Here is a 22,042-nt window from a genome sequence, read left to right on the forward strand (position 1 = left end):
TCAGCCCAATAAAGTTAAAATCGCATATTAAAAGTTCAATAATCAGAAAACAAATAAAGGATTACCGTCTCATAATACAGCAGAAAGTCAGTAAACGCTGAGTTTATTTATTTATTTAAAATCATTTTGAAAGAGAATGAAAGTTAGGGTAACCTAGCCAGCTCTTTCCAATAAGGCAATACTCTGAACTCCGCCAGCAGGTGATGCTTAGATCCTTCTGCTTTCCTTTTATAAGTATCCGAATTATTGAAAGTATGAGAAAGAATGGTTGATATGCGATTTAAGCAAGTCACAAAAATAAGAATTCATTTCGAGAGCCGCCATAGTAAACCTGATGTTTTCATAATCATTATATTGAAATATTAAATCAAATTGTCGATTTGTTTGATTATAACGAAATTCGATCAATTATTTACAAAAAATGAAAACCTACTAAAGGAGATTTAAAATTCCAAGCCTCTATCATTCGTAACACAAACTTTTGTAAAATCTGTCTTTGACCAAGTCTGATGTCATGAGGCGCTAGGACATCTGACCTTGTAGGTCATAGATAAGCTTGGCTAAATTGACTATATATTATAGACAATTTGATTGTATTAGCTTTTGATTATTAACATCAAGAGACTGTTTTCTGTTACTATTATAATCTTGTTATAACTATCGCATTCTCCAATTAAGTACTAACAATTCTCTCATTAGTACTTGTTTACATGATTGGCTAATGATCTATGGCATCACATTTGGATTGGCATTGGTCATTAATGCCATAATTACAAATAAAAATAGAAAATAGATCGGATCTGATTTGAGTGGCATCATTGCCAAGCTCACAATCAAATATAGGAGTTGTAACTATTCTGGTACAACAGAGCTGAAAATGGTCCGAGTACCTAGAGCTGTAATACTTACAGTTATAGTAGTCGCTTTTGGCCAACTTGCTGTCGGCCGTAGGGTAAGCTCGAACGAGTTTGATTTCGATTTATATCTGATTAATGTGTGCCAAAGGCCTTCAACTCGTTGCACTTTCGCAGGGTCTTCACCACGTTTGAGTGCAAGTACGTCTCAAGTTACGAAGCGCGCATTAGTCAAGATCAGCTGAAAATGAACACTACGTTGGACTTGATTCAGGCAATCACGGTGGACGTTTGGGCGAAGGTCAGCGTGGGGCAAAGAGAAGCCAAGAACGGCTACCGCAATATATTCTCGTACAACGTGAACATCTGCAGCTTGATTGGGAAGGGCAAAGGCATGGGTATCTTCCAGATTTGGGTGCAGAACATCTTGAAGTACTCGAACATGCCGCGAGCCTGCCCCATTGCAGAGGTGAGTGGTCGATCCTTAGGGCTACTGGTCAGTCGAGTCAATTGAGTGCTTCCAGGGCCACTATTACTGGAGGAATCTGCGACCCGACAGGGACAGCATACCCGCCTTCCTGATGACTGGAAACTTTCGCATTGATGTCCTGTTCTATATGCGAGACTGGAGCAACGATATGCTAACGAACACCACAGTGTTTGTCGATATTAAAATGAAATGAAAAGCCACGCAGACGTGTCGTCCACCTAATTGGCCGTAGTTGAGTCTCATGAATCCTTTATAGCCCGAAACTTGACGCCTCTATGCGATCGCTAACACAATTTTTCACTTCCGATTGAGCAAATCGTAGCACGTGCACTTCGCATAAATAAATTAATGAGCCTCAACCTGGCTGGCTCTGGCTGGATTTGTTCGCACGCGACACACGCTCGCGCTCCTATGGACTCGGACTCAGACACGGTCGCGGACATGGACGCGGACCGGGACAGGGAGACGGACGCGGACATGGACACGTAGAAGGACATGGACACGCAATCGAATGGCGGACAAGCGCAGCAGCTGTTGGCACTCCTGCAATTTATGCGAACGGCAAACTAAGCGCAAAATAATTTAAACACTGACAATAACAGTTGGCCAAAGTATTTCCCTTAACAACTCGACAAGTATACCCGATTCACGGGCTCGCGCACCCACGACTCTGCAGTCAGCCGCCTGCAGCCTGCATCGGGCAGCAGGACTCCCTGACTCCTGCACTCGACACGTTCGCACGCGCTGGTAAGTACGAAGCGTTTTTAGTAGCTTCTTTTGCTTTGGCGCGCCCTCATTTCCCCGGCTCCGCTGGCTCGTTTCGCACTATCATTGCACTTCCGCACAAAATCAAGGCAGAATCAAAGCATCATTTCTTGTATTTGTCGCCATCGACAAATGCTGGCAGCATCGAGGACCTCAGCGAGTGCAGTGCAGTGAGTGCAGAGCCCGGGCTCTCATCCGAGCGTCTTTGAGACAAATAATGTCGGCAGTGGCAGCGGGTACTCAAGGAAATTGCCATCATTATTGTTGTCGTGCTTTGTGCCAGTGCTAAATAACGTTTAGCGTTTGTTTGCCGTGAAATTGATTTGCACTGCGAAACGCTCTCTGCTCTTCTCCCATACTTGAGCTGTGAAAGCATCACACGTTTATATTAATAAATTGCTTAAGTATTAGTAACATATAAAGAGCAAAATTTACATGCAACTCAATATATATTCGGAAAGATACACTCTCCACAATCCATAGTCGCCTGTAGACTAAGATTTGGCTAGATTTAATTGTGAGGAACGATATATATCTGCATCGTTGTCAATCTCCTTCTCAAGACTCGGCGCAAATTGAAAATTAAGCATATTGCGAGCCGTAGTAGACCAATTATTTGCCGCAGCAGGCATTGAACTAATTGAACAAAGCTCACCTAAATCACTCATTAGCACTGGTCGAGCGGGCAGCTGGGATGGCCGCGGGCACTGTCAAGGAGAAGTCATCATTACACATGCTATAATTATTCCAGCGGGAATCATTCACACGCTCACCCACACACACACCGAGCCTAAAGCGAATCGCTGTGAAAATTATGGCCAAGCGGACCGCCTGGTGTGAGGCAGTGACAAATGCAGGTGGGCGGCAATTAGGAAGCGATAAGGTAAAAAGTACACACGCAATTGAGACGGGACGGGCGGAAGCAGCCAGGACAAGAAAAGAAGGAAAATGCAGCAAAGGAAACCGTTGGCAGGAGCACAGCAGCTGGAGCAGCTCCTTGTGCTGCATGCGACAGTTGCCAAGCGAAGGAGACGAGGAGCACGAGGCTGCTGACATCGAGGACATTGTAGCTAAATTGAATGTTTTATTTTCGATTTCTTTTCGTTCGCATTTTGCTGCTGGTGCTGATGCTGGTGCTGTCGATAATCAACGGCGCTGCGTGCCACATGCTGCAGCCGTGTACAGGATATTATTATCCACATGCAGCTTGGCTGGCAATAAGAGAGGACGACCCGCCGTAGATGTCGCACGTCCGCCGATTTATTGTCAGCTATGTTAGCTCAGTTATACAGAACGGAATCTATGGTAATGGCGAGCACTCGGCTCTCGGTTTTGGTCTTGTACTTTCCGTAGAACAAGTAGACCTTGCCCCGGTACTCGCCGGGGTGCAGAAACTGGTGCGTCAGGCTGGAGCCCATCTCCCAGTCACGCAGGTAGTAGGTGCCCACCTGCACCGGGCAGTTGAGCATGAAGTTGCTCTTCTCCGTCATGCTCTTGAACCAGCTCTTGAATATCCCACCTTTGACGCTATTCACCGTAGCACAGACGTCGACATGATGACTGAAGATGGTTTGGAACATTCTGGCATTCGGCATGCGCAGCTGGTAGTCGATGTGGGCCTTGAAGCCGCGCTGAATGGGCTGCAAAAGCTCCATTGTCATGTTCAGGGTCCTATTCGAAACACAAATCGAGAAGCTCTTAAAATATTTCGGATTGTAAGTGCTGTTGCTGGACACAAACTCCACGCGGCGCTCCTGCAGAGCAACACAAAGTTCAGATACGTTAAAGGCCGCTACAGCCGGGTATAGCAGACTCACCGCTTGGTTGGGAGGCACATTCACGCATAGTGTGAATCCAATTATCAAAATAGTCGGGCAGCAATAATTGCGCCACGAAAACATTGCGACACGTACCAATCGACCTATTTCCGACAATTTTAAATTCCACTGATATAATTTAGTTTTTCGCTCATAGACTTAAATATTCCAAAAATCAATTAGACTCACTGGCCTAATTGTTGGAATAATTATAAATTCGATTTCATATCTTTTTATCCGCGACCTTTGCTTCATTACCATCACGGATGAATGCACCGAAGCTGAGAATATTTCTACATACATATTCCTAATAATATTGTAGACATGTAGTTGAATACATAGTCGAATATATAGTAGGAAATAAAAATTATTGCAGCAAGATTAAAGAGAATATAGATTTGGGAGTATTTTATAGAATTTCGATTATTATACCCTGAACCTATTTTTTTGTTATATTTTCTTCAAGTATTTGAACAAAGTATTTTTCCTAAGTATTTTATCTAAATATTTCCCCTAAGTATTTACTCTAAGTAAATATTTCCTCTTCTAATAAGTACATCTTCTAGCTATTTCTTCAAGGTACTACCACCAAGTATTTCCCCTAAGTTTTGCCTGTAAGTATTTCTGCTTACCTGAACGATCACACACTTCACTTCACTTCACTTTACTGCACTGCATGTCTGACCCCCACCAGGATTGGACGACTGAAAGAATGCTGGTGCGCGTTACTTGGGGTGACTTGCACTCAGACCCTAAGTTGCGCTCAAATGTTGAGCCCGGCCCCAGGTAGGCGTCGTTGCATTTGAGCTTAAGTGACCCATGGGAACACTCTCTGCTGCATGCATTCTGGCTTCGTTTTCCTTTAATATAAATGCTAAATGAAAGTACTCAATGTGAATTAGTTGATCTTCTGTAGCTCATCGTCCCTTGCGTTTCTTCTGCAGACATATAGACAGGCGAACAAACAAACACATATAGTTAAATCGGCTTACCTCATTACGCTGCTCAAGAATATTTATTTATTTATTTATTTTTTTTTTTTATATATGCTATATATTCATATGCTAAGTATCTTTGGTACATTATTCGTTTTAATTATGTTCAAATGTTCTCTTGAGGACTACTAGTCCTGGCCTAGGATTTTTACATAGTCTGCCTTTATTTCAAGCTTTTCTATCCCATACTCATTTTTAAAGGATGTATTATCAATAAGCTAGACTACTTTAAAATAGGCTAGATCTACTCCTTGTGCTATTTTCTCTTGTAATTAGAAAAAAGGTGAAGAATTATTGAAATATTAGGGGGTCTCGGAACAGACCAGCCTCAACTAGAGGCCTCTTATTTTTTTTTTTTTTTTTAGCTACTTGGCCTTTAATAATGCATATACAATGATGTCTAAGACAGTTTCCTCGAACTTGGACTTGAGTTTGCCATAGAAAAAGTGGCCGGTGACGCGATAGCTGCCGGCACTCAAATACTGGGGCACCAGCTTGGGGTCCACCTTCCAATTGCGCAGATAATAATGATCGGGGGGCACTGGGCAGTGGTATATGAAGTTGCCGTGAGCCAACATGCTCTGGAACCAGGCCTTAAAAATGTTCTTCTTCAAGGCCATTGTAACTGCACGTCCATGGTGTGGGCGAACACGCGTTGGTAACGATTCGTTGTTCCCATTTTAATGGAGAAGTCGGCGTGGACATTGAAGCCGCGATCAAAGCTCCTCTTGGTGACCATTTCCAGATTGACCGTGTTGTTGAAGGTGCTTATGGTGAAGTTATCGAAGAACTTGGGATTGAACTTGCACTCCCCAGATTGGAAGAACACGCTGGACTGTAATGGACGAATATACGCAACTGAAGGACTTTAGCTTTTAAGCAGAACTCACGCCTTTGCTAACCTGCACTCTGCAGACGCAGGTCAATAAAATAATCCCTATAGTACACTCCGTCAACACTTTCATCACGACGCCAATATTATAATAACTTTTAACTGCTGCGCTTCAACTGGCGGCTATCTGTTTTACTAAGCTAAATTTAATAGGCAGGTGATCATTAACAATTGACGACAAAATGTTTCTACTCATTCCAGAAATGAAGAGCGCTTATTGATTTTTACAAGGCTTTGCTATATGAACCACTAATGATTAGAATTGGTATTCGTTATTCATCCAAAACAGACTACATGTATATGAATCGGTGTATATACAATATAATAATATTGTATAATTTATAAAGCGAGGACGAGATAAATTCGAAAATCTGATATTATGTTAATTGAAGGCACAGGAGTGGAACGTTCTCAATAAATTTATTTGGTCTCGATTTTATTTGATCTGGACTTCCATATCGCAGTCAATTACAAAATCTATACTATAAATTTGAACTGCATGCAATGTTAGGCGAGAACAGAGAACAGGAAACTCGGAACGTCGAGTTCAATAATATTAAAGTCATTCGTATAGTAATAATTTGGATGAACTGGACAATGTTTCTGGAAGTTTCCATGTTGGAAGATACTCGAAAACTTTTGAAAAAATTGCTCTTCCGCATTGCCAGCATACGGCACACGTCCAAGGAGTTCTGATAGAAGTTCGAAAAACTTTTTGTTTGCGAGTTGCGTGAGAAGAAATCCAGATTCACGCTCAATCCTGGGAGCAAGGCTTTAATTTAGTCTAAGTCACTTTGATACACCACAGATACGTTTGCAAAGTAGCTCCGATTGTATTTGTCGCACTTGGGGGCTTTCATGCCAAAAATGTTGATTTCGAAAAATAATGTGGAAATTTCCATAAAATAAAAAGATTTTTATAATAATACTAGTTGACCCGCCGAACTTCGTACCTCCTAATAGTCAAAGAATCGTGTTACCTCTTAGCTGAACTAATTAAGGTTTTGATGAACGTAATGCAATAATACAAAACAATATTAATATAGATAGAAATATAGTGGCAATGTCACTCTACCACTAAGGCAGCACAAACCGGGCGTTTTACCAGGAAACTTCAATGCGCCACAATGCTGGCAAGCAACGTCCATTGGGGCAATGCAAACTAAACGATGCAGGGTGTAGTCGATGGTGCAATCATATCGAAACGCTGCTCGATTCAAATCAATACTTGAACCATTTTTTCTAGCACTTCGAAGATTATTCCTCTGTTTATCTGTACGATAAGCTCGACGATTTCTCGTTTCTAATCCAGCCGTTTCCCGGGCTGCCTCTCTTTGCTCTTGTGTTTGAGAAGCACGAATTAAGGCCCTTTTTTGCTCCATACTAACGCGCGCTCTTCTCGGACGATTTCTCGTTCTTCGTCAGATAATTGACTCACGATATTCCGTTGCCTAATTGCATAACGGGTCCGCTTGGAAATATTAGATCTTCTAGGACGCGGCATTTTATTAATAGTAATACTGATTATGCACTCGCACAAAACTACATAAAACAATCGAGACATCTATGTCTATTATTATCTATAATAGCTTATCAAAATGACAAGGACAACCTATGAAAAGACATTTACACAGAATAAATTTTTGTTACATGAGAACATGACCGAAAACTTACACTGTTATCTAGCCTACTGAGTCTCAATAACAATGCAAAGATCCTTAATAGCAATAGGGAAAATAACGCGTTTTTCAAGTATTCGGAATTTTTTGTAGTATTTTTTATACCCTGAACCCATTTCCAATGGGAAATCAGGGTATAATGGTTTTGTTGAAATGTATGTAACAGGCAGAAAGAGGCGTGGCTGACCCCACAAAGTATATATATTCTTGATCAGGGCGACGATCTGAGTTGATTTAGCCCTGTCCGTCTTCAAGCTCAGAAGATACAAGAGCTAGAGACCTAAATTGTTTTTGTAAAATGTCCGTGTACACCACGATAAATCCTCCCGATATTTTTTATCGATAGAAAGCCTTATCGAAAATCAGTTATAAAATTATATCTCCTACAACTTTAAAGCTAAAGACTCAAAATTTTTTACGTAGATTTATTGCAATTTATACAAATTCGGTTTTTGTTAAAATTTACTCCCCCCCCCTCACCCACATATTTGTAAAAGGCGTATTTCAAATAGGAGAGACTTGTGCTTTGGCAAATACATGTATATCATAATCTGAAAGTTTCATGAAGATCGTATGTCCACAAAAAAGATATTAAACAATTAAGTTCTCATAGTAAGCGCACATTGCAGCCCATGCGTGTTTAGGCGTGTGTAGGTGTGTGTGTATGCGTGTGTGTATATGCGTGTGTGTGTATGTGTGCGTGTGTGCCTTGTGTAAGTGGAAAGACGCGAAAAATTATTGAAGTAGCTATTGCTCGAAGGGTTCAGGGGATCTCGTAGTCGAGCAGTCTCAACTAGAGCTTTCTTACTTGTTTTATTTGATTTCGATCTCTACTTCGCAGCTAAAAATGTGATCCTTTTTCTTACTTTGAGCAGTGCTTTGAATCATCTGAAATTCCAAGCGGAAAAGACCAGCGAAAAGGAATGGAGGAACTTCGAGCTCACTGATCCTATAGTTTTTCAAATAGTAGTAATTTGGTGGAACTGGACACGCTCTTTTAAAGTTTCCATAATTGTAAAAGGTGGAGAACCACCTCTTGAAGATATTGTTTTTCTGCGTGGACAACATATTACATAAATCCAGGGAGTATTCATAAAAATGTGTGAAGGATGATGACCGTATCCTGCGTGTGGAAAAGTCCATGCTTAAGCGTAATCCTGATTGAAGTTGTTTGATCAAGTCTATATCAGCGTTCAATTTAGTGTCGTGATAATCCATAGAAATGTTTCGTAGGTAGTTTCGATTATATTTGTCACATACGGGAGATTTTACAACTATAAGTCTCAACTTCTGAAAATAAAATACACTGACATTTTGAAAATAATGTAATTTTTCTCATGTTGCTTACCAGGTTTGCGTACGGAAAGAGACTTAAAATAATTATAAGCACAGTCAAAAAATTCATATTTTATGCTTCCTCTCTGCATCCAAATACTTTTAATACAATCAAATGGGCTAGCTCTAAACTGTGTGTGGAGCAATTTAGTCGCCCAGTCTGTGGGATAATTGCGTGTAGTTAAAATAATAGCCCCGTCTGCGAAATCAAGCAAGACAGCATTATGTGGAACGCCTAACGCGCATATACTCTGAGCACAATTACACATGAACAAAACGTAATTCTGTCAGGAGTTGAGGCTGAGTCTCGCCAGGGTCGCTTGGACCAACTGATGCATTTAATAATTTTACCATGATAAGTACTTAACTGACTTTAACTGGCTATGAATCTGAAATTTTATAGAAAGTTAGATGCGTTCAGACATGAATTGCTTCTTGAATTAATTTGCTCGGAGTGGAGCATTAACAAAAAGAAGGGTATCTTAAATATGCATAAGCAGTAAATTACTTCAAGTTTTAAAGCTGTAAAGTTTTAATGATTGTGTATTATTATTTTTAACGATTTAGTCGTTGATAAATCAATTTTACACTAAATTTATATACTATACAGTGCAATTAAAATTTTGTTGGTCATTGAGCATGAAAAGCAGTATAAAATATTATTTATCAGCTGAGTTACTTAAGAGATTTAGATAAAAACACGAATAATTTATGACTTCATTCGACTTTTGTCTTTATTATTCTTTTCCGAATATCTCAATAATAGTAATAGTGCATGAAAACAAATGATAGTTTTTATAATAATTAATTCGATTCAATTAGATTAATTTATATAAATTTGCAATAGTATATACATATCTATAGATTTCGAATACAGCAAATTATTTTCGTGGAAGAACACGTTCAATTAATGTATCTTAACACAAACTCAAATTTCATATGAGATAAAGGTATATAAGTAATACTTATGATTATTAATACTCATTAAGTATATGTGTAGACGAACTTTGACTTTCTTACGTACTACTTATAAATGCTATGCGAAGGTTAGGTGAGAAAAAAGCTTACTCCTTTTCACATTGGTTTGTTAAATGTGAGCGCAGATTAGTTTGTTTTAAATTATCGATAACTTTTGTGAATTTAAATTATAATGTATTTTCTTTTGTTTTTTATTTATTTGATTTTTTTTTTTTTTTTTTTTACTATTTATACTTATTCACGAAAGTGAAATGGGTATATTGGTAAGTCAGTCTTGCTGTCCGTGCGTTCGTCCGCCCATCTATCTGTATTAACGCAATTTTTTTGCTTTTGAAGCTAGAGACTTGATATTTGGAAAAATTTAAAAAGTGTCCTCAATGTAGAAAGTGTTTAAATTTTCCCAAAAACGGGATGGGAATGATTATTCTGCAGTCGGTAATGGCGGACAGCAACGCTCAAACTTTTTATTTTTTGAAAAAATTTTAAGAGAATTAATAAGGTTTTTTTAAATTCGTAAATTAATTCAAATTATCTGTGAAATTAATTCAAACTTAAAATAGTAAATTTTTTTAAACAATAATTTTCTAATAAAATGTATAGACATAAGTTGTTTTTTAAAGAACTCAAAAATACATTTTTAAGAAATAATACTTTTCTATAAAAACTGTAATTTTCATGGCCTTTGCTTATTATATGCGAGTTCAAATTTCAAGGGAAAATTAATTTATATTTATTTTATTTTCTTGTTAAGTTTAAGTGTCAGCATAGTTCATGAATTGTATTAATCATTATTGTATCAATAAACTTTTAAAATGTAGAAAGGGGTTCTAGCTAAATGAAATGCTGAATTTAACAGCAAACTAATTGATGTGGATATTTTCGTCAATTACTTGGACATCTTTTTGCAATTAAAGTGCGTTATTTTTATTAGCTCTTCTAAATGCGCACAGCAATGCAATCGCTGTAGGCATTAAAGCCTAGTCGCTGGCTGCACGGCAAACGCGTCTGCAAGTATGCAGCCGTTATTTGCTCAAGGGGGCGCAGTCAGGCCAGTGAACAGAAAGCAGACAGACAGTCATTCAGTCAGTCAGTCAGGCAGTCAGTCAGTCAGTCAGCCAGTGAATGGGAGGAGAGGCTCATCCGAAATGCAGTCAACGTGACTTTGTTTACTTGCGTAGTACGTCGAAGCCGCATCTCGTATTTATGTGCACGAACCGCACTGCAGAGAACAAATGCACGTAATTCTGCTTACTTCGTAACATTGCAACGGGGCACGGTGCCCACCGACGGATTTTTTAGGATTTCTTTTTTTCCATCTGTGGTTGCGGTTGTCTGATGGTCAGACAGACAGACATGACGACCTCTGGCCTTAATCAGAATCGGCAGAGCAAAACTAAGGCGCCATTTTCAATTGTAGTCGCCAGGACGTTCGTTGTCTCCTAGTGACCAAAAAAGTGTCCTGCTTGGTATTTTTGCTTTGGCTTTGCTTTGCTTTCACTCTGCGCCTGCATATTGCATTTATTTACATAGGCCGGACTGACTGCCTGCCTGGTTGGCTGGTTGGCTGGTTGGCTAGCTGACTGCCTGGCTGACTTTTGATTTAAAGCTCTTAGGCCCTAACTCAATTCCCTTTCGACTATGTAGCTCTCATTCCACCAGGTGTGGCAACGTGTATGATTGTGTGTGTGTGTGTGTGTGTGTGTGTGTGTGGCAGTGCAAAGGCGTGCATTGCTCCTTTATATCTATTTGCACATGCATTTACGTGCTCTGCCCCCTTTGTGCTGAGCAAATAGGCACTGCGCTTGCAGCTGTCAGACTCCAACATAATCCGTGACCACCATCTCCAGCTTTATGTGACCTTAGTTCTAGTTAAAGCTATGTGGGTTGCGGGAAAATGGCAGAGGGGATTAAAATATACGATACAGCCTTAAACCTTAAAGCTGGAAGCTGTTTTACATATGATAATGCTTCTAAGGAGGATATTACGCAAGAAGATTTACAGAAAGAGAATACTCAAAAGGCGTCTTCTATTGAATCTTCCAACTAGATTCCTTCTGTAATACTTTGTAATCACAAAAAACAATATACCCTTATAAAGTGTATGAATGCTTAATCCTGTAACAATTTATTCTATTCCTACAATATCAGACTTAATATAAATTTGAACAAGTAAGAAGGCTCTAGTCGAGACTGCTCGACTAGGAGATACCCTAAACCCTCTAAGCTGATATTCTAATCTTTCTGCACTTCTTTTATGCACACATACATACACACGCACGTATAAGAACGCGCTCTGCTAACTGCGCAGTAAGCAGAGACTGTGCTTGGGCTGCGCTGCAGTGTGGGCAACATTATAGGAATTAATTTGTTGAATAATTTAATTTCTAGACGTACAATCATAATGAAACTTTCAGAGTGTAATCATATGGTTAAAATGTGTACACTCCAAAGCACAAGTCTCTAGTACTTGAAATACGTTTTTTACAAATTAGGGCAAAGGGGGTGTGGCAGGTAGGCTTGAAAAACAAAATCAATTTTTCGATTATTCTCGATAAAACAGTTATCGGATGAGCTATCGAAAAAACAATTGACGTGTGCTGCGTATGGTACACACGAGTATGCATGCCAAATTTCAGCTCTCTAGCTCTTATAACCTCTGAGATCGACGCACTCATACGGACGGACGGACAGACGGACTGGGCTATATTGACTCAGCTCGTCGGGCTGATCAAGAATATATATACTTTATGGAGTCTGCCCCACCTCCTTCTGCACGCTACATACTTTTTCACCAAATCATTATAACCTGATTTTCCATTTTCAATGGGTTCAGGGTATAAAAATACAAATAATATTTTAATAAACCATGTCAAACCAAAAATCTCTGAGATCTAAAGTTCAACAAAAGATTGAAGATTTTATAGAAAGATTCTCTGAATATTCAAGTTCCTAAAAATATGAAGAATTTTACTCTAGTTCCTGTTCCAGTTCCTGAAAAATGTATTCTTACGATATATATTATATAATAAACTTCTATTGCACCGAGCACCGTGCGGCCAATAAGTATTGTTACTGCCCGTTTAAATCAATTGAATACCTCGTCTAGTGGAATATAGATTTCAGGAATTAGTGTTGAGCATCAATGGAATTCTTGGACGCTTGACATTCACTGATTGCCCCCATGATTCAAGGAATATAAAAAGCCTTGTCAACAATTCTGACCACATTTTTGTCTGGCAGACCGACAGGGAGATGGAACACTATTCTAAAGATTGCAAAGTTCTCTGCTCTTTGCTTTATCACTTTTTTTCGGCACTCCAATTTCAAACTGCAATCAGAAGTGCAACCATGGAAAATGTTTTCACACTCGGCTATGTGGCACTGGAGAAAATATTTTGCTGGTAAACATGATGACCCCAAAACAAACAAGAAGAAGAAAGAGCAGATGATGATGGTGATGATGAAGGAGAAGAGAATGCGAACAGGGGAAGAAAGGCACTCGTGCGCGCCAAAGAAGACGTCATAATAATGGCCGAGCTGCAGGAGGCTCGTAATCAGAGCCTAGAAATATGCAATGCGAAAAATCAACACAGCAAAAGGAGACGGCAAAAGGACGACAATGGCGAGTCGACCTCAATTACCCCCGTTTTGCAATGCGAAAAGGGCTTGTAGCTAAAAATTAGTACATATTTACAGGCGTTGGCATGAAAATTTGTCACCTAGCCAGAGCCAGAGCCAGAGCCAGAGTCGGAGTCGGAGTCAGAGTCAGAGTCGGAATGAATGCCACTGAGCAAACATGTGTGTATGTGTGTGTGTGAAATTGAGCCTACAGATATGCAACGAGTGCAGGTTGTTGCTATTGTAATCGACACTTGGGCGGCGCCCATCGAGGCAAACAGTTGCCGCAGCTCAACGCTGCGACTGCGCGCTCTTCGGGGTGGCTGATTCCCTCCAGCAGGGCTCCAGTGCATTTGTAGGGGCAACAGTGCAGCCTGGTTCTCGGCTGCCTGGAAATATGCAAGCCTCTGATTGGCCAGCTCGAGTCGTGCTCATAAAGCTTGCAGCAAGGCAGCTGATTGGCCGAGCTCGGCTTAAGGGCAACTTCCAGTGCGCATGCGGCGGGAGAGAGAGAGCGAGAGCGAGAGAGCCTTAGGGACTTGCTCAGCAAATAGTAAGAGCTGCTCTGCGCTACACTAGAGTTTATTTATCCCTTTTTACGCCGTCTGGCTGGCTGCTTGTCTCTGTCCCTATATACATATATATAGATATTTGTGTATGTGTGCATATGTTTCTGTGAGCGATTAAAGTTAAGCGCGTGGTGAAAAACTGTTGGGGAATCCTGCTCAGCTTAAGTGGTGGTGGTTTTGTTTATATTTTCACAATCGTATGTATTTCGATACTAATTGCATTGGAAAGCAATTGGACTATTGTTTGCCTGGGTCTGATTTAAGGATAATCTACACTACCAATTCAATAAAATGCTGGTACAGTAAATTAATTTTTACAGATCTGAAATGGGACCTCGAGCTACAATTATTTGTGATTGTATTTTTCTTCATTATTATTTTTTATTTTTATTTGTAATTCGATTTACCTAAGCCTTTATTCCCATAGACATGCTTCAACCCCCAAAAGTTCTCTTAGCTTTTGCCGTCTCGCTCTCTCTAAATATTTACTTTTTAAGAGATACTACGCAAAAGTCTACACAAACCGAATTTCAATTCGGCGCATCGCACATTAGCTCAACAGCTTTTATACACAGCGAGAAACAACTGTAACTTGACCAAAATACATCTATATTGGGGAAGCAAAAGCTCTTATACCTAGTAATCTATCCAATGCGTTAAGTGTACTTACATTTAATTTAAAAACTTAGTAAAGTATATTGAATAAATATGTATTTGTGTTTTCCATTCGATAGAAATATTTTTCAGTGCACTCTGTGCGGCAAAATCAGAGCTTTTAAGCGAAATGCTGATAGGTTACTGTGAGCGTGTAGAATTGCTTTGGGGATGTTTGCACTTGTTGCCGTTACTTGTATTGCAGAGGAGAGCTTAAGTTGCGGCGAATTCGGCCTGGCAACATGTTCGAGCTCGGCTCCTCAATGAGCTTGTCAACCGCTGAGGCAAAGCACGTCAAAAAGTCTTTAAAGCCGATAACGAATATTATGAAAACTGAATTCAAATAAACTTTCATAATCCCAATTTTCAATTCAAGCTGAGTGATTATTGTAATTGAGTTTTGAATCACGGCGAATTGAGAAGCTGGGAAGCTGTTCCTCTCAGTCGGTACATGTTGCACGCTGTGTGGATGCAACACATCTTCATTATTGGTCCAGGCCACGTCGGCTGGCTGCAATCGTCGTTAGCTCGTCGTTATTTGCCGAGATTTGCACTTGGCCAAAAGCAGCAAGAACAAGCGTGCAGTTGTTGGCAACAAAAGCCGTTATCTGGCGACCCCTACGACTTCGCCGTCGTCCATTTGCCGGTTCGTTGAGGCGCGTCGTGTGCCGACATTTCCTTTTCGTCGTCCTGTCGGCCGTGTCGCCTCGTGTCCTCGTGCATTTGCTGGGTCTCGTGCTCGTTGCACATTCGCCACACTCGATGCCAAAGCAGCAGATTTTTTCGGAATGCGTTAAGGATCAGTTTTGCGCGAAATACGGTTACGAAAGGTTGCTGACGACAAAGAACCGGCGTCTGAGCAAACATTCCTCTGTCTTTCTTTGTGCTCCTGCCCTTTATGTGTGAGTGAGTGTGTGTCCGTGCAGTGGAGAACTTTAACGCGAGATTGTGCAAAGGTCTGGCGACCTCATCGAAATGTAAATTAACGCCTCCGAGTAAACTGAGAACTGACCTAAGCCAAGGCTCTTCCTACTGTAACTGACCTAGGACAAACCGAACATTTCTATGCCAGAGCCTGAAGCTCATGTAGAACTAACCTATAGAATTAACTATTGCATATCTTTGGTACGAAAGGTTTTTCAGAATACTGTAATTTTTATGAGATTCCATTAGAGTCTTTGCAGCATCTGAAAAATACTAAATTTGAATAAGATAATACTACATAAATTAGATAAGCTAGTGCATACTCATATAAGAAATAGCTACATACATACATCACATACATATATAGGTATTTCAATAGACATGTATATAACTATTCCTATAAGATATACTATCATTTGAGTCGCAATTAAATTTGTTTTAGGAAGAACCTAACCCATTCTGCATTGTGAATTATTTCCTCCAATAAAGTCGAAATTTTTTAATCGCTCGCTTAACTAACTATGGTTGTGAAATATATAAGAGAAGCAGCAGTGCGAAAAAATTGAATGATATTTGAACTTTACATCTTGGCAAATAGTCTAAGCTATATTTCTCTGTAAATTCTGTAGAGTCGCATTAGCTTTCAAATCAGTGAATGTTAATACGTTCAATTGTCTTTCGAGCATAAGAAAACATTCTCATATCAATACTCAATGCTATAAACTAACGGAATTTCGAATAAGGTTCATAGTGTTTGAATTAAGAAGTGTATTATCTAAGCGAAAGTGTAAATGACGAGTCTATTCAATATCGCGGAAGCTTCCTCAGTCGGAAAGTGTTTAAAGAAGTGAAAATATGTTATTTTGCATTTAATTTCAAAACCGCATCAGATACTGCATAAAGATTGCGCTAAAGGTAAGCACTACAAAGCTTTAATATGTATTATATTAATGTTATTTGATCATAGTTCAAAAAAGATCTCAGACTGAAGTTAAATGCAGCCAGGTCTAACATATTTTTTATGATATTCTGATCAATTTTGTTCGCATCGATTTGGGATATATAAAATCTTTTTTAGGATTTGACTTTAGTTGGAACAGGTTTTGTGAACAATATTAGTAAATTAAATATAATAGAAACAACCAAGGTGCTTATCAGATAGATTGGTTATATATCTTCTTCTATCAGTTTTGTATATTATGTTTAGTCTCTGAGAAAATTGAAAACAAAATAAAAGTTGTAATGAAAAGTATATGTACGATTAAACAGTTTATAATACATAATATACATATGTGCTTGGTTTTATTATTGGATCAGTTATGTAGTACTAAATTGATGTTCTGATTCTCCACATCATAATAAAAAACTTTAAAAATACTCCCAAGGTTTCACTCTTAGATCATATTCAAATGAACTTCAACACTTTAAATAGAAACCAAGACGCGACTCTCGTAGATTTGATGTGCTATTGCTACTATTGATTTGCTGTTCGTCTCTTGACACTTCAGTTTCAATTAAAATTTGACAGAATTGCCTTTGGCCTACAACTGAAATGTCTGTCAGCAGATGAACCATCTGCCAAGCAAAATGTCAGCATCAGCAATTCTGGAGCTGACTGCAGTTAGAGATTTTTGCACTGGCGCCCAAATCGCTCGCATGAGGGGATTTGCATGAATGGGCAAAGGGCTCAAGTGTGCTCAAGTTGGATTCGCACTAAATGACATGCATTTTCGATTGCCGCAAACTGCTGAGTCATTGAGTCAATTGATGGGCCTGCAGTCGTTGATTAAAGCTCATCTCTAGAATATCTTAGCCAATGCAGGCAATTTGAGGTGCAGTTGCACTCGATATGCTTTCATTAAGCGAGCCCGCAAAGACAATGCCCCATGGCTGAATGCAACAAAGAAGCAGCAGAGGCAGCACTGCCTGAGTACATAATCAAAACATTGCATTAAAAACCAACGGCTCGCAGAGAGACGAGAGAGAGTCCAGTTGATAAAGCAAACAAGTCCGACACAACAGAATGTTGACAAAAAGCGTAAAAATACGAACAGCTCAATACTGTAGAAAATGAAAAATCCCACAGCCCAACACAACAAACACAACAACAACAACAAAAACAACATCAACTACAACAAAATGATTGAAAAAAGATTCCCGCTTGCCCATACAAATAAATATGCAGTCAAAGGCAATCAAGCCATGTCGCTTCGCTCCTCAGTCTGGCCGCAGTTGTCGATATTTGATTTGAAAAACATTTCAAAAAATACAACAAAACGACGAAAATTGCAACGAAAATGAATTTGTTTTTTTCGTTTTCGAATTGTCGCAACATTGCCATAGGCAGCCTCGCAAATAAATAACGCCAGCAGAGGCCCAACAATTACCATTCGTATAGACATTTTGTGCCACTGAAGGGATACTTTGTTTTAATACCCTGCAACCAATGAAATTTCCCAAAGGGTAAGCTCATTTCTAAAGCAGTATTGTATAAGGAAAAAAAATATTTGACATCTGCAATAAAGACGGTTCAAATATAAAGAAACCTGAAGTTCCTCAAAAAGATTACCTAATATTCTGTAGTTCTGTATCTTTATTTGTGTAGGGTATATGCAGTGGTATAATAGATTTATAAAGCATACTGACTGCTCGTAAGTTGATATTTTAATTTGAGAACAGCATTTAGTTTTATATTTATATATGGTTTGTTTTATTTTTTTTTTTTTTTTTTTTTAAATATAATCCAACATATCCAATTCGAGAATTACAAACAAATTTTTGCAATTGGAGGCTTAGATGGAATCCCTTTAATTATATCAATTAAAATTTCCTTTTACATTCGCTAATCAAACTTATCAAATACAATTGTGCAATTTAAAGTTCAATAAACTCCTCACATATCCGATAAGAGCTGCTTATGTTTTTTAAAATTTATATTATTTATTTATTTATAAACAGTAAACACCCATAGTGCAAAAAAAAAAAAAAAATAAAAAATAGTTATGATCGAAGTACATTTAACTTTATACTGTAAATATTTAAATTCACAAAAATGCCCAAGAGTTGTTTCCTAAATTAAAAAACATTTATGCAACTCATACTGTGTTTCTTTTCCTTTAATAAAATATAAATATTTTGTATTTTTATTTTTTTGGTAGTACTTTTTTTTTGTATTTTTTTTTTTTTTTTTTTTTTTGAGTTTAATTGGATTGTAAAAGATGTTAGTGAGCCTCATGAATGAATGGATATGAAATGAGGCTATGAATTTATAGATTTAAAAAAATGTATAAAGAGATTTATGGAACAAATTTAATGTACAATATGAAGATCTGAACCCTTATTTTTATACCCTGAACCCATTGAAAATGGGAAATCAGGGTATAATGGTTTTGTGAAAAGTATGTAACAGGCAGAAGGAATCATCGCAGACCCCATAAAGTATATATATTCTTGATCAGCACGACGAGCTGAATAGATATAGCCCTGTCCGTCTGTCCGTCTGTCCGTCCGTCCGTCCGTCCGTCCGTCCGTCCGTCCGTCCGTATGAGCAAAAGGATCTCAGAAGATATAAGGGCTAGAGAGCTGAAATTTGGCATGCATACTCGTGTATACCATAGGCAGTACGAGTTTGCTTTATTTTTTCGATAACTCACCCGATAACTTTTTTATCGAGAATAATCGAAAAATCGACTTGGTTGTTTCAGCCTAGTTTGAACACTTTTAAACCTGGAGACTTCAAATTTGCGTTGTATATAGAATTAATGGACACAAACATTTTGTAATTTACAGATTTTGGATACCACGCCCCCTTCGCCCCCAATTTGTAAAAAACGCATTTCAAGTACTAGAGACTTGTGCTTTGGAATGTACACACATTTTAACCATATGATTACGCTCTAAAAGTTTCATTAAGATTGTATGTCTACAAAAGAAATTATTCAACAAATAAATTGTCATAATATTGCCCACATTGCAGCGCAGCCCAAGCGCAGCCGCTGATTACTGCGCAGTTAGCAGAGCGCGTGCTTATAAGTGCATGTGTATGTATGTGTACATAGAAGAAGTGCGGAATGATTGGAGCTTGGAGGGTTCAGGGTATCTCCTAGTCGAGCAGTCTCGACTGGAGCCTTCTTACTTGTTATTTTTAATCTTCTATATATATAAAAGAGAGTTGTGTAAAAGTGTCTTAGAACTTATAACTCGAGATCTGCTGGACCAATTTTCATGGTTTTTGATTTGTTGGATTTGTCTCCGCCACGAGTAGGTCAGTAGATCTTTAAAATACTGAAAAATTTGACGAATACTTGAAAAACGCGGTTTTTTTTCCCTAAAGATTCAAATTTACATTTATACTCAGTAGCCTTGACAACAGTGACAGTTTCGGTCCTGTATAGAAGTAAATAAACAAATGTAGTCAGTCAGTCTACGGCACAGCCTCGAGCAGACCTGACTATTCAAAAAAAAAAAAAAAAAAGACTATTCAACAAAAAAAAAAAAAAAAAAAATATATATATATATATATATATATATATATATATATATATATATATATATATTCAAAAAAAAAAATTTTTTTTCCAAATCAAAAAGAAAAATATTTCAAATCAAAAATCTGCAAAAATTCAAAAAAATCAAAAGATTAAAACCTGACTAATCAAAAATAAATAAAAAATTCAAAATTCGAAATTCAAAAAAAAAAAAAAAAAGTTAGTTATTAAAAAGTGTAGTTTTGGCTTTTTATATTTTTGGACTTTTAAACTTTATAAATAATAATTGTGCGCGTGCGTACAAAAGCTAAATATCTCGAATGTTCAGGTATTTGTTTGTCTCAAACATAAATTTGTGTAAATTATTTATATTTATATTTCTCGATTGTTTTATATGGTTTTGTGCGAGGGCAGTATTACTATTAATAAAAATGGATATCGCGAGTCAATTATCTGACGAAGAGCGAGAAATCGCCCGAGAAAGGCTCCGCGTTAGTACCCAGCAAAGAAGGGCCTTAATTCGTGCTTCTCAAAGAGAGGCAGCCCGTGAAATGGCAATAAGAAATGGTTCAAGGATTGATTTGAATCGAGAAGCGTTTCGATATGATTGCACCATTGACTATAGCTTGAATCGTTTAGTTTGCATTGGTCCAATGGACGTTGTTTGCCAGCATTGTGGCGCATTGAAGTTTGCTGGTGAAACGCCCGGTTTGTGCTGCCTTAGTGGTAAAGTGACATTGCCATTAGTGGTCCCGCCACCAGAGCCATTGCGTTCCCTACTTTTCTAGCGAGCACTCAAAAATACAATGCCTGTTTCCAGTTCGGGGCAGAGACAAATCCAACAAATCAAAAACCATGAAAATTGGTGCAGCAGATCTCGAATTATAAGTTTTGTAACAAACTCTACTTTGTTTTATATATATAGAGACTGTTAGGCGGTACGAAGTTCGCCGGGACAACTAGTAAAACATAAAATCAAAACTGTGGGAAATTCTCTTCATTTAGAGAGGCTTACATATGCCTAATTTGTAACCGACTTTTAGACATAAAATTTAAATTGTGTAATTGAAACATCGAGAATTGCCCACAGATAATTTTAATAAAGTTAGTTCGATAGCCACATGCATATATATAAAATACTTTTACATTCTACTGTATGTATGCATCGGTTGATAACATGCACTCAGAAGTGTTTATTTTTTATGATATCGACAATTTAACAATTACAGAATTTTACTTTTACTTTACTTTACTTATCTGCTATTACGAAAATATTTTCTTAAAAACAGGAATGAAGTAAATTTAGTATGAACTTAAGATTTTGATCAATCTGCGCCATTGACAGTAAAATCAATAAAAATAAAACATAAAATCAGTATATTGGATGACTTTCGGTGATCCGCTTTATGTTTGACAAATAGCTAAGCAAAAATAGCTGCATAAATTGTTATATTTGCTTAGGATGTAGAACAGACTTATTCAAGTAGAATAGACTCATTCAGATAGATATGTATAATTTAAACACTTTTTGTTTATTATAATAACTGGACTAAATTTAGGGGCAACTTAACCTAAAAACAATGAGCTTATTACTTGAGCAACAATCGAAAGCAAAGTCTCGTCTCTGGCTGATTTGTAGATCTATGAAAAATTATTTGTGAGCCTCTGTCTTAATACGCTGGATTTTTTCATATAATTACGAAACACTACAAAACAGAAAGTAAAATGTAAAGATAAAGTTTGCTGGACTTCCAAAATATTGCAAGTGTTTTATTCTTGACTAAGAACTATGTAATATATGTAATATATAAGGAGAAAAAAAAATATTCTGTTTGTTTATGAACGATTTTGCATTATTTGACTGTTAGGAATTTACCTCAATATGACCGCCATCTTGGTTAAATGTCTATGGACTATCTCTTGAAAAAATCTCGACATTTTATTAACTAAAAGAATATTTAAGTACTAGACTCACAATTTATCCG

At 38.0% G+C, this 22,042-nt stretch overlaps 5 protein-coding genes across 6 annotated transcripts in view; 2 read left to right on the forward strand and 3 right to left on the reverse strand.

The window, feature by feature from the left end:
- The first annotated feature begins 877 nt into the window (after positions 1 to 877).
- LOC6583533 lies at positions 878 to 1,664 on the forward strand. The gene is made up of 3 exons (XM_032731078.2): positions 878 to 952; positions 1,006 to 1,323; positions 1,379 to 1,664. Exons 1-3 carry the CDS (start codon positions 878 to 880, stop codon positions 1,535 to 1,537), a joined length of 552 nt encoding a protein of 183 aa, XP_032586969.1. The 3' UTR covers positions 1,538 to 1,664.
- A 1,725-nt stretch (positions 1,665 to 3,389) lies between these two features.
- Positions 3,390 to 4,010, reverse strand: LOC6583534. The gene is made up of 2 exons (XM_002009164.1): positions 3,927 to 4,010; positions 3,390 to 3,863 (listed from the first exon to the last, which is right to left on the reverse strand). Exons 1-2 carry the CDS (start codon positions 4,008 to 4,010, stop codon positions 3,390 to 3,392), a joined length of 558 nt encoding a protein of 185 aa, XP_002009200.1.
- Positions 4,011 to 5,177: 1,167 nt separating this feature from the next.
- On the reverse strand, positions 5,178 to 5,930 carry LOC122757578. Its single transcript, XM_044010111.1, has one exon. It carries the CDS (start codon positions 5,539 to 5,541, stop codon positions 5,287 to 5,289), a length of 255 nt encoding a protein of 84 aa, XP_043866046.1. The 5' UTR covers positions 5,542 to 5,930; the 3' UTR covers positions 5,178 to 5,286.
- Positions 5,931 to 8,268: 2,338 nt separating this feature from the next.
- Positions 8,269 to 9,266, reverse strand: LOC122757546. The gene is made up of 2 exons (XM_044009956.1): positions 8,841 to 9,266; positions 8,269 to 8,782 (listed from the first exon to the last, which is right to left on the reverse strand). Exons 1-2 carry the CDS (start codon positions 8,895 to 8,897, stop codon positions 8,306 to 8,308), a joined length of 534 nt encoding a protein of 177 aa, XP_043865891.1. The 5' UTR covers positions 8,898 to 9,266; the 3' UTR covers positions 8,269 to 8,305.
- A 6,068-nt stretch (positions 9,267 to 15,334) lies between these two features.
- Positions 15,335 to 22,042, forward strand: part of LOC6583538 (probable serine/threonine-protein kinase yakA) — a 65,975-nt gene continuing 59,267 nt past the window's right edge. The window contains exon 1 of one of the 2 annotated variants that reach the window (XM_044009882.1): positions 15,335 to 16,485. The gene's annotated coding sequence lies outside the window, so the exon portion shown is untranslated. The remainder of the gene's footprint in view (positions 16,486 to 22,042) is intronic. The other variant, XM_032731514.2, reaches the window with a different exon arrangement.

This window comes from Drosophila mojavensis, unplaced genomic scaffold (assembly GCF_018153725.1).
Source record: "Drosophila mojavensis isolate 15081-1352.22 unplaced genomic scaffold, ASM1815372v1 contig_74, whole genome shotgun sequence".
Taxonomy (NCBI): Eukaryota; Metazoa; Arthropoda; class Insecta; order Diptera; family Drosophilidae; genus Drosophila; species Drosophila mojavensis.

Excerpts from the sequence above, each read along its gene's own strand:
- LOC6583533 (XM_032731078.2), top strand. The coding sequence starts at position 878 with ATGGTCCGAGTACCTAGAGCTGTAATACTTACAGTTATAGTAGTCGCT. Across the intron at positions 953-1,005 it reads AACTTGCTGTCGGCCGTAGG|GCCTTCAACTCGTTGCACTT; the intron begins GTAAGCTCGAAC and ends TGTGTGCCAAAG. Across the intron at positions 1,324-1,378 it reads GAGCCTGCCCCATTGCAGAG|GGCCACTATTACTGGAGGAA; the intron begins GTGAGTGGTCGA and ends GAGTGCTTCCAG.
- LOC6583534 (XM_002009164.1), bottom strand. The coding sequence starts at position 4,010 with ATGTTTTCGTGGCGCAATTATTGCTGCCCGACTATTTTGATAATTGGA. Across the intron at positions 3,864-3,926 it reads ATGTGCCTCCCAACCAAGCG|GAGCGCCGCGTGGAGTTTGT; the intron begins GTGAGTCTGCTA and ends GTTGCTCTGCAG.
- LOC122757578 (XM_044010111.1), bottom strand. The coding sequence starts at position 5,541 with ATGGCCTTGAAGAAGAACATTTTTAAGGCCTGGTTCCAGAGCATGTTG.
- LOC122757546 (XM_044009956.1), bottom strand. The coding sequence starts at position 8,897 with ATGAATTTTTTGACTGTGCTTATAATTATTTTAAGTCTCTTTCCGTAC. Across the intron at positions 8,783-8,840 it reads TCTTTCCGTACGCAAACCTG|AAGTTGAGACTTATAGTTGT; the intron begins GTAAGCAACATG and ends TTTTATTTTCAG.